Source organism: Colobus angolensis, unplaced genomic scaffold, assembly GCF_000951035.1.
Source record: "Colobus angolensis palliatus isolate OR3802 unplaced genomic scaffold, Cang.pa_1.0 Scaffold28, whole genome shotgun sequence".
NCBI lineage: Eukaryota > Metazoa > Chordata > Mammalia > Primates > Cercopithecidae > Colobus > Colobus angolensis.
The window spans coordinates 5,624,045-5,635,964 of record NW_012116043.1 but is presented as its reverse complement, the minus strand read 5'-3'; the positions used below and the strand labels follow the sequence as shown (position 1 = coordinate 5,635,964).

General features: G+C 41.5%; 2 protein-coding genes across 3 annotated transcripts in view; one reads left to right on the top strand and one right to left on the bottom strand.

The window, feature by feature from the left end:
• Positions 1 to 1,115, bottom strand: LOC105516372 (ragulator complex protein LAMTOR5). Its single transcript, XM_011948571.1, has 2 exons — positions 1,047 to 1,115; positions 1 to 580 (listed from the first exon to the last, which is right to left on the bottom strand). Exons 1-2 carry the CDS (start codon positions 1,113 to 1,115, stop codon positions 272 to 274), a joined length of 378 nt encoding a protein of 125 aa, XP_011803961.1. The 3' UTR covers positions 1 to 271.
• KNTC1 (kinetochore associated 1) overlaps positions 1 to 11,920 on the top strand; it is a 111,812-nt gene that overhangs the window by 32,000 nt on the left and 67,892 nt on the right. For both annotated transcript variants that reach the window (XM_011948478.1, XM_011948479.1), the window contains 4 exons: positions 4,799 to 4,924; positions 5,015 to 5,104; positions 9,662 to 9,715; positions 10,372 to 10,433. In XM_011948478.1, coding sequence (XP_011803868.1) covers positions 4,799 to 4,924; positions 5,015 to 5,104; positions 9,662 to 9,715; positions 10,372 to 10,433 — 332 coding nt within the window. The remainder of the gene's footprint in view (positions 1 to 4,798; positions 4,925 to 5,014; positions 5,105 to 9,661; positions 9,716 to 10,371; positions 10,434 to 11,920) is intronic.

The window sequence follows — 11,920 nt, the reverse complement described above, 5'->3', positions numbered from 1 at the left end:
TTTTCCTCCAAACAGATTTATTGAATATAGCAAAATTCTATATACAAAGTGACCTGGACCTGCTGCTTCAAAACATGATCCTTTCTTACTAATATCTTGATAGTCGGTCCATAGAGCATTAGAAAGCAATTGACTCTTAAATAAATAGAAAAGTGCCCAATGCACATTAAATGAATGGCCTAACTACTGGAACTTTAGTAGTTCTATAAGGTAATTAACATAGGTAGGATCGAGTTCCTGTGACAGGCTGCTGAAGAACAGATGTGAGGTGTCAAGAGGCCATTTTGTGCACTGCCACTGTGATGCCATCATGTTTCTGGATCATAATGTTCCCATTATCTGATTCTAGACACACTACAGGAATATCAGTGGGGTCAGAGGTTAGCTTAGCTGCTTGCTGGGCTAGAACAGATATCACTCCAGCATGCTCATCTGACAGGGTCCCACGGCAACCCAGATTAAGTCCTTGTGAATCTGTGCACAAGACTCCAACAATGGAGGGATTCTTCATTGTGTCTTCCAAGTGCTGCTCCAAGGTCGCCTCCATCCCACCCACCGACCACCCTGACCCCGACTCTGTCTTAAAAAAAAAAAAAAGAGAGAGAGAGGAATATAGTGGGTAGAATCAGCAGGACTTAGTAATCAAATGGAAGGAAGGGCAGGGGACTTGAGGTTGACTTGCTGGACTCTGGCTCAGCATACACATTGAGTGATGATGGCATGACCTGAAATGAGGAGTATGTGTGGAAGAGCAGGTTAGGGATAAAAGATGAAAAGTTCTGCTTTATGAAAATTGGATGTGAGTTGAGCACAGTGGTGCATGCTTGTAGTTCTAGCTGCTCAGGAGGATGAGGCAGGAGGATTGCTTGAGCCCAGGTGTTTCAGGCTATAGTGCAATAAGATTGGCCTGTTAATAACCACTGCACCCCAGCCTGGGCATCATAGTGAGCCTCCTATCTCTAAATTAAAAAAAAAAAAAAAGTGGATGTGAAGGGTCTGGTGAAATAGGGATGTCTGGTGGAAGGTTGAGGAGTGACCTACGCTACCTCTGAAGGTAGGAGACACCAGTGCAATGGCTCAGACGACTTCAGCAAATGCAGAGAGTGAAAAGACATCTGAGGATGTGATGTGGGGGCAAATAGCATATGAGGGATGGAGGAGGAAGGGCTGTACACATATTTGGGAAGAAATAAGGGAGGAAAACTGTAAGAATGTATGATTATGGAAGCCAAGGAAGCAGTAAGTTTTAAATGTATTGGGGAGTGATCAGCAGTTTCAAATACTACAGAGAAGATCAAGTGGAAAAGCTGAAAAATGTCTGGAGAACACAGCAATTAGGTCATTGATAATCCTTGAAAAGTCAGTTTTGGGGGAAGTAATAAAAGAGAAAGCCTTATTGTAGTTGGTTAAAGAATTCATATTTACTACGTGGGTGCTTGGTACTCATGTGCTTGTTTTAAAAATATAATGGTTTAAAACATACAGAATACTTCCTTAAGAATATATATTATATATATATATTTGTGTTTTTTGTAGAGACAGGGTTTTACCATGTTGGCCAGGCTGGTCTTGAACTCATGACTGCAAGTGATCCACCTGCCTTAGCCTCCCAAGGTGCTGGGATTACAGGCATGAGCCACTGCACCTAGCCAAAAAGTTTATATTTATTTATATATATATTTTGTAGAGACAGAGTCTTGCTATGTTGCCCAGGCTGGTCTTGAACTCCTGACCTCAAGTGATCCTCCCTCCTCGGCCTCCCAAAGCGCTGGGATTACAGGCGCGAGACACCATACCTAGCAAGAATAATTCTGTGTATTGTTTAGAAATGCATACAAGTTAAGAGACAAAGTAATTAATGGAATAAGTACTAAATACAAGAATAACATATACTTCTGCTTGGGGGAAGGAGGATGATGTATTTGGAAAGACGACAGTGGGATCTGAAACTATTGGTAACATCTCTTTATTTTTTAAGCTAAAGGTGATGAGTACATTATTATTATAGTATTTATAATTTACATTATTACCTCTTTGAACATCTGAAAGATTTTAGAAGTAATATTTAAAAAGAGAGAACGGAGCAAAAAAACCAAACCAAAACAGAAAATCCATGAAAGAAATGAGGGAAATATTCATGAATGAAACTACTCTTTGTTATCATTTATAGTTTTCAGAACCAGAGAGTCCCTGTCAAAGTTGGTATTGTGTCCATTGGAAACAGAACTTGAAATTTGAGTATTTCTGACTCTAACCTTTAAAGAACTTTTAGTAGGCTTAGAAAATTGGTTGTCTCTAAAAACCAGCTTCATGAGCTGGGTGGGTGTGGCAGTGTGTGCCTGTAGTCCCAGCTACTTGAGATGCTGGGGCAAGAGAATTGCTTGAGCCCAGGAGTTCCAGGCTGCAGTGAGCTGTGATTACACCACTGCATTTTAGCCTGAGTGACAGAGTGAGACCTTGTGTCTAAACAGACAAACGAAATCGGCTCTGTCACTTTTGGACTGCATAATTTCAGACACATTACTTAACCTTTCTTGGGTCTCAGTTTTCTTGTTTGTACAATGGGAATATTAGTACTTACCCTATAGTGTCATGATGACATGTAAATGCTTACTTCTTAGGTTATGATAATTTAAAAAGACAATTCATATAAATCTCTTTCTTCGGTTGATAAATAATTGTGTATACTTGGCCGGGTACAGTGGCTCACCTTTGTAATCCCAAACTTTGGGAGGTCAAGGTGGGTGGATTACTTGAGGCCAGGAGTTTAAGACCATCCTGGCCCATATGGCAAAACCCTGTCTCTACTAAAAATACAAATATTAGCTGAGCATGGTGGTAGATGCCTGTTGTCCCAGTTGCTCTGGAGGCTGAGGCAGGTGAATTGCTTGAATGAGAAGGCGGAGGTTGCAGTGAGCCGAGAATGCACTAGTGCATTCCAGCCTGGGTGACACAGCAAGACTCTGTCTCAAAAATAAAAATAAGGGCTGGGCGCGGTGGCTCACGCCTGTAATCCCAGCACTTTGGGAGGCCGAGGCAGGCAGATCACGAGGTCGGGAGATCGAGACCATCCTGGCTAAAACGGTGAAACTCCGTCTCTACTAAAAATACAAAAAATTAGCTGGGCGTGGTGGCAGGCACCTGTAGTCGCAGCTACTCAGGAGGCTGAGGCAGGAGAATCGCTTGAACCAGGGAGGCAGAGGTTGCAGTGAGCTGAGATCACGCCGCTGCACTCCAGCCTGGGCAACAGAGCGAGACTCCATCTCAAAAAAATAAATAAAGAAAAAGAAAAACAAGAATAATTGTGTATACTTTCGATGTGCAATATGGTGATTTTATACATTTACATTGTGCAGTGATTAAATCAAGCTAATTAACATAACTGTCACCTCACTTATCTTTTTTTCTGGTGAGAACATTTAAAACCTACTCTTTTAGCAATTTTTTTTTTGAGACAGAGTCTTGCTCTGTCTTCCAAACTGGAGTGCAGTGGTGCGATTTTGGCTCACTACAACCTCCACCTCCCAGGTTCATGTGATTCTTGTGCCTCGGCCTCCTGAGTAGCTGGGATTACAGATGCGCACCACCATGCCTGGCTAATATTTTGTATTTTTAGTAGAGACGGAGTTTCGCCATGTTGCTCAAGCTGGTCTTGAACTCCTGAGCTCAGGTAATCCACCTGCTTCGGCCTCCCAAAATGCAAGCATTACAGATGTGAGCCACCACGCCTGGCTCTTTTAGCAATTTTAAAATAGACATTATTACTAACTACAGTCATCATAGACCTCTGAAACTCATTCTTCCTTCTAACTGAAGCTTTGCAACCTTGGAACAACATCTCTGACACCTCTGTATCCCCCAGCCCCTTCCCCTGGGCTCTAGTTATCAACATTCTACTCTCTAGTTTTTTTTTTTTTTTTTTTGAGATGGAGTCTCGCTCTGTTGTGCAGTGGCACGATCTCTGCTCACTGCAACCTCCGCCTTTCAGGTTCAAGTAATTCTGCCTCAGCCTCCCAAGTAGCTGGGATTACAGGCGCCCACTACCATACGCGGCTAAGTTTTGTATTTTTAGTAGAGATGGGGTTTCACCATATTGGCCAGGCTGGTCTCAAACTCCTGACCTCAAATAATCCTCTTGCCTCAACCTCCCAAAGTGCTGGGATTGTAGGCGTGAGCCACCATGCCCAGCCTATACTCTCTACTTTTATGAGTTTGATTATTTTAAGATTTCACATGTGAGATCATACAGTATTTTTTTTATTGTGTCTGACTTATCTCACTTAGCATAATGTCCTTCAGGTTTATCTATATTGTTGTTGCAAATAACAAATTTTTCCTCTTTTTTTTTTTTTTTAAATAAAGTCTTACCATGTTGCCCAGGCTGGACTCGAACTCCTGGACTCAAATGGTTGTCCTGCTTCGGCCTCCTGAGCAGGCTGGCACTACACCCAGCTTCTAGACTGAACAATATTTTATTGTGCAAATATATCACATTTTATTTATTCACTTATCTGTTGATGGATATTTAGATTCCATATCTTAGCTCATATAAAGCTCTTAGTAAGTGTACTGCTTGACACGTTTTGTAAGGACTCAACAGAAATGGTTCTCCTACTTGCTAATAATCTGATTCACCTCTCAGATATCTGAATGTTACTTTCTTTAAATCTTATTCCTGGAGTGCATGAGGATTCCCCTTTTTCATAGTAGTTTATTACACTCAGCTTACTCTGAGAATAAGCCATCCGCAGATATTATTGTAGTTCACATTGCTTGATGTGGCATATTTATATTACAGCTTGTTTACAAGGTCAAGTCAAATCATATATTGGAGAAACTGGCATTGAGTTCTGTGAATGCCAGTGAACAGACTGAATGGCAACAACTTGTAGACGATGCTAAGGAAAATCTACATAAAATCCAGGTATGTTTTTCTTGTCACGTACTAGAGTATTTAGACTGATGTGTTGATCAACGTTAGGTTGCCTTACTGTGTCTGGCATTTGTGAAACAGGACGATGAATTTGTGGTGAATTACTGCCTGAAGGCTCAGTGGATAACCTATGAAACGACTCAAGAGATGCTGAATTATGCCAAAACCAGGGTAGGTTCGTTTTTTTGTATTTTTTTTATTTTTTTATTTTTTTGAGACGGAGTCTCGCTCTGTTGCCCAGGCTGGAGTGCAGTGGCTGGATCTCAGCTCGCTGCAAGCTCCGCCTCCCGGGTACACGCCATTCTCCTGCCTCAGCTTCCCGAGTAGCTGGGACTACAGGCGCCCGCCACCTCGCCCGGCTAGTTTTTTTGTATTTTTTAGTAGAGACGGGGTTTCACCGTGTTAGCCAGGATGGTCTCGATCTCCTGACCTCGTGATCCACCCGTCTCGGCCTCCCAAAGTGCTGGGATTATAGGCTTGAGCTACTGTACCCGGCCTGTATTTCGGTTTTTGTGGGTGGGGGAGAATTTGCTTTAATCTCTCATAATCCTGCCTCAAATATATTTTTTCCTCCTATCCTCTGTGTGTATTATTAATAAAAAAGTTTTTATAATAGCTTAATTGAGATAATTCACGTCCTATACAATTCACCCATTTAAAGTATACAGTTCAGTGGTTTTTAATATATTCCTTGAGTTGTGCAAGCATCATTAATGTCAATTTTAGAACTTTAAAATCTCCCCTAAAAGCATCTTTAGGGTCGGATGTGGTGGCTCACACCTTAATCCCAGCAATTTGTGAGGCTGAGGTGGGTGGATCACCGGAGGTCAGGAGCTCGAGACCAGCCTGGCCAACATGGTGAAACTCCGTCTCTACTAAAAATATAAAAATTAGTTGGGCGTGGTGGCACATCCCTGTAGTTCCAGCTACTGGGGGGGCCTGAGGCACGAGAATTGCTGGAATCGAGGAGGCGGAGGCTGCGGTGAGCTGAATTTGCGCCACTGCTCTCCAGCCTGGGCAACAGAGCGAGACTTTATCTCAAAAAATAAAATTAAGGCTGTGCGCGGTGGCTCAATCCTGTAATCCCGGCACTTTGGGAGGCCAAGGTGGGTGGATCACCTGAGGTCAGGAGTTCAAGACCAGCCTGGCCAACATGGTGAGACCTCATGTTGTCTCTACTAAAAATACAAAAATTAGCCGGGTGTGGTGGTGCACGCCTGTAGTCCCAGCCGCTTGGGATGCTGAGGCAGGAGAATTGCTTGAACCTGGGGGGCGGAGGTTGCAGTGAACTGAGATCAGCCACTGCACTTCAGCCTGGCGACAGAGACGCCGTCTCAACAGAAAACGAAAAAAAATTAGAAGATAAAATTTGTAAATGTCTGGGTGAGGTGGCTCATGCCTATAATCCCAGTACTTAGGGAGGCAGAGGTGAGTGGGTCACCTGAAGTCAGGAGTTCAAGACCAGCCTGGCCAACATGGGGAAACCCCATCTCTACTAAAAATATATAAATGAGTTGGGTATGGTGGTACAGTCCTGTAGTTCCAGCTGCTTGGCAGGCTGAGGCAGGAGAATCGCTTGAACCTGGGAGGCAGAGGTTGCGGTGAGCCAAAACTGTGCCACTGCAGCCTGGGCAACAGAGTGAGACTCTGTATCAAAAAACAAAACAAAATCAAACCTCTATGCCATTAATAGTCATTCTCCATTTTCTCCAGTCCCCCAGCTTCAGGAAACCACTAATTTACCTCCTGTCTCTCTAGATTTGCCTGTTCTGAACGGTTCAAATAAATGGAGTCATATATGTCTCCTTCATGTCTGGCTTCTTTCACTTAGCATAATATTTTCAGGGTTTGGGCTGGGTGCATTGTTTTACTCCTGTAATTCCAGCACTTTGGGAGGCCGAGGTGGACAGATCACGAGGTCAGGAGATCGAGACCATCCTGACCAACATGGTGAAACCCTGTCTCTACTAAAATACAAAAAATACAAAAAATTATATGGGCGTGGTGGCACATGCCTGTAGTCCCAGGAGACTGAGGGAAGGGAATCGCTTCAACCCGGGAGGTAGAGGTTGCTTTGAGCCGAGATCATGCTTCCAGCCTGGTGACGGAGCAAGGCTCTGTCCCAAAAAAAATAAAAATAAATATAAAAATAAATATTTTCAGGGTTTATCCATGCTGTAGCACGTCAGTGCTATATTTCTTTTTATTGCCAAATAATATTCTATTTTATGGATATACCACATTTTGTTTTTCTGTTTACCAGTTGATGGACATTTGGGTTGTTTATACTTTTTTCCCCCAATTTTGTTAAAAAAAAAAACATAACATGAAATTTACCATCTTAACCTGTTTTAAAAAAAAATGTATTTTGTTTTATTTTTGAGAGGGAGTCTCGCACTGTCGCCCAGGCTGGAGTGCAGTGGTACGATCTCAGCTCACTGCAACCTCCACCTCCTGGGTTCAAGTGATTCTCCTGCCTCAGCCTTCCAAGTAGCTGAGATTACAGGTGTCCGCCACCACACCTGGCTAATTTTTGTATTTTAGTAGAGACGGAGTTTCACGATGTTGGTCAGGCTGGTCTTGAGCTCCTGACCTCAAATGATCTGCCTGTTTTGGCCTCGCAAAGTGCCGCAATTATAGGCATGAGCCACTGCACCTGGCCTATCTTAAGCATTTTTAAATTTAGTGGTATTAAATACATTCATAATCACATGGAGCCATCATCCATCTCCCCAACTCATTTCAACGTTATGAAACAAACTCTGCCCATTAAACACTGACTTCCCATTTCTCTGTCTCCCCAGCCCCTGGCAAACCATCTGCTGTCTATGTATATAATTTTGACTACTAAGTACCTTATATTAAATGGAATCATACAGTACTTGTCTTTTGTGACTGGCTTATTTCACTTAGCATAATATCTTCCAGGTTCATTCATGTTGTTGCAAATGACAGACTTTCTTTCTTGTTTGATTATCCATGGTCCCTGACTCTGAGCCTAACCCTGACTTCTTTAGTATTTCCACATTTTTGCTGCTGTGAATAATGCTGCTATGAATATGGCTGTACAGATGTCTATTTGAGTCCCTCTTTCAGTTCTTTTGAGCATATACCCAGAAGTGTAAATGTTGGGTCATAGGCTAATTCTCTTTTTTTGAGACAGAGTCTCACTCTGTCTCCCAGGCTAGAGTGCAATGGCGTGATCTTGGCTCAGTGCAGCCTCTGCCTGCCCCCCAGGCTCAAGTGATTATCTCACCTCAGCCTCCCAAGTAGCTGAGATTACAGACTTGTGCCTCCACACCCAGCTAATTTTTGTATTTTTAGTAGAGATGGGGTTTTACCATGTTGGCCAGTCTAGTCTTGAACTCCTGACCTCAAGTGATCCGCCTGCCTCAGCCTCCCAAAATGCTGGGATTACAGGCGTGAGCCACCACACTGGGCCCTAATTCTCTTTAATTTTTTAAGGAACTACCGTATTTTCCATGGTGACTGTGCCATTTCACATTTCCAGCAACAGTGCATAAGTGTTCCAATTTCTCCACATCTTTGCTAACACTTTGTTCTTGAGACAAGGTCTTGCTTTCACCCAGGCTGGAGTGCAATTGTAATGCATTGCAGACTCAAACTCCTGGGTTCAAGCAATCTTCCTGCCTCAGACTCTCAAAGTGTTGGGATTGGGGCCAGCACAGTGGCTGTAATCCCTGTACTAATGTATGTAAGGTGGGAGGGTATGCTTTGATACTGTTTGTATATATTAGTCTTATGCCAAAGAAATAATTTTTTAAAAAATGGATTCTTGGCTGGGTGCAGTGGCTCATGCCTATAATCCCAGCACTTTGGGAGGCCCATGCGAGCGGATCACTTGAGGTCAGGAGTTTGAGAGCAACCTGGCCAGTATGATGAAACCGTATCTCTAAATATATAAAAGAATATATATAAAACTAAAAAGAATATATATAAAACTAAAAATATAAAAGAAAAATTAGCCGGACCTGGTGGTGCATGGTTGTAATCCCAGCTACTTGGAAGGCTAAGGCAGGAGAATTGCTTGAACCCAGGAGGTGGAGGTTGCAGTGAGCAGAGATTGCACCACTGCACTCCAACCTGGGTGACAGAGCAAGACCCTGTCTCAAAATAATAATAATAATAATAATAATAATAAATAAAAAGGGATTCTTTTTCTGTTATAGATCTTTTTTAACATGCAATTTTTGCAGTTGCAAATAATGTCATTTTTTGCAATGACCTATGAGTATTGTTGCTATTTATTTATTTATTTATTTTTATTATTATTATTTTTTTGAAACGGAGTCTCATTCTGTACCCCAAACTGGAGTGCAGTCGTCGATCTCGACTCGCAGCAACCTCAGCCTCCTGGGCTCAGTAGCTGGGACTACAGGTGTGCGCAATGATGCCTTGCTAATTTTTTTGTATTTTAGTAGAGACGGGGTTTCACCATGTTGCCCAGGGTCGTCCCAAACTCCTGAGCTCAAGCAGTCTGCCCACCTCAGCCTTCCAAAGTGCTGGGATTACAGGTGTGAGCCACTGCCTCTGACCAAATGCATTATTTTTAAAAACATGTCAGTTCTTTATAGTTTACTATTCATTTCACACTTAAATGCAATTTATTTTTTAAAAAATTTTGTTATTTCACAGAAAATCCATCATTTAGGAACTATCCAAATAGTAGATATTCTTCTAATGGTATTTCTTATTATTCTTACTTAGCTTTTGAAGAAAGAAGATAAAACTGCTCTCATATATTCCTATGGCTTGCAAGAGGTAATTACATTAGATTTCTAGGTTAATATGTGGGTGAATATACCTTTATGTTTTCCATTCAAAATAGACCCATATTTTATCAAGAGCAAGTTATTTCAATACCTTAGTTTTCTTAACTGCAAAATGGTAATATTAATAGGTACTTACTTTATAAAGTCATTTTGAGATCAAAGGAATTAATTCCTGTAAACTGTTGTGCATAGTACCTGGTCCCTGCTAAACATTCAAATGAAGATAAGCTGTGATGATGATTATGATGGTGCCAAAATACATGTGTGTGTGCATGTGAGCATATAAATATTTAAATTCTTAGTTCAAAGTAAATATTGTAATCCAGCTGGATTTTACCATAAGAACTTAGAAATCAGTGAGAAAATGGATTTTAAAGCGTTCCTACAATTATTGTGTATGTGCCTTTATAATTGGATGTAATTGGAAATGTTTTTCTTATCCCATGTTTTGTGTGTGTGTGTGTGTGTGTGTGTGTGTGTATGTGTATGTGTGTGAAATAAAGGCAGTCCTATGGGAATTGAGTTGTGATGCGAGATAAATGTGAATGTGTATAGACATGTGAAATGTAATGATTAATTGTTAATGTTTTTTAATTTCAATATTGTTGCATATAAATTCAGATTATTAAATTATTTCTTCTTCAGGTTCTAAGAGCTCATGCAAAATTGACTACTTTTTATGGAGCATTTGGACCAGAAAAATTCAGGTGTGTACATTTTCTGTTAAAATTTTTTTGGCCAGGCATGGTGTCTCATGCCTGTAATCCCAGCACTTTGGGAGGCCGAGGCAGGCGGATCACCCAAGGTCAGGAGTTCGAGACCAGCCTGGCCAACACAGCGAAACCTCATCTCTACTAAAAATACAAAAGTTAGCCGGGCATGGTGGCATTCATCTGTAATCTCAGCTACTAGAGAGGCTGAGACAGGAGAGTCGCTTGAACCCGGAAGGTGGAGGTTGCAGTGAGCCAAGATCGTGCCACTGCACTCCAGCCTGGGGGACAGAGCAAGACTTGGTCTCAAAAAAAAAAATTTTTTTTTTTTTCTTAGATTATAAGTTACATAGAAATTTGGAATGTCATAACAGGTATAGCATTCCTCTTGCTGAATTTGTGTTTCTATGGGGGCTATTGAGTGATAGAAAATATTATCTTTTCAGCAACAAAAACTGGCTGAACATCCTTGTTGTCATTTCTTCTTTTTTGAGACAGGGTCTCACTCTGTCACCCAGGTTTGAGTGTGGTGGTGCGATCATAGCTCACTGCAGCCTCAACTTCTTAGGCTCAGTAAAAATCTAACTATCCTGGATAAATCAGGTATTTGGTTCCTTGTCTGCAAAGAAGTAAACTGTCTTAAAACCATTTCTAACTTTCAATGTTCTAAGGTTATATAGATTTATATTGGTTCTGTAGCTGACATTACTATTTAGCAGTAATAATTATGTCCTATATGACACAAAACATTGTTTATATTGCAAGGCATTATGGAAACCTTTCATGTACAACAGGTACTCCAAGACACCCGCTAACCCGCAGCTCCCAGGTCATTCTCTGTGGGCTCAAGCAACCGCTCCACGGCGGCCACAATTTTTTTTTTTCCTAATAGTAAATTTACCCATGAATTGTGTTCACTAGGCCACCCTAGCAGTGAGAATAGCAGATCTTCATATGTATAAGTCCATCTTTTCTATCCTATTGATTAATAGCCATAAAAATTGGATTTACTTGTGTTTTACTTACTGAAAATGTCACCTCTTTAGAATGATCTGTCTCTTGTAACGTCAGTCGTGCCCATATGATGACTCTTTCCACAGTTTTCTCAGCTTCAGCAGGAGGCAAAGACTTCAGCAGGAGATAGGCTTCACCCTATAAACAGGGTTTGAAAGGAAGAAAAAACAGCTGGTATTTGCAAAGGACAGTGTGGCCTTACCTCTTTCTTTTCTATTTAAAGATGAAAATACATCATTTGGAAAAACATTATGGTTCAATGTTTTTTGTAATTTTTTTTTATTTTTTTTTGAGACGGAGTCTCACTGTTGTCCAGGCTGAAGTGCAGTGGCGTGATCTCAGCTCACTGCAAGCTCCGCCTCCCGGGTTCATGTCATTCTCCTGCCTCAGCCTCCCGAGTAACTGGGATTACAGGTATCCGCCACCACGCCCAGCTAATTTTTTGTATTTTTAGTAGAGACAGGGTTTCA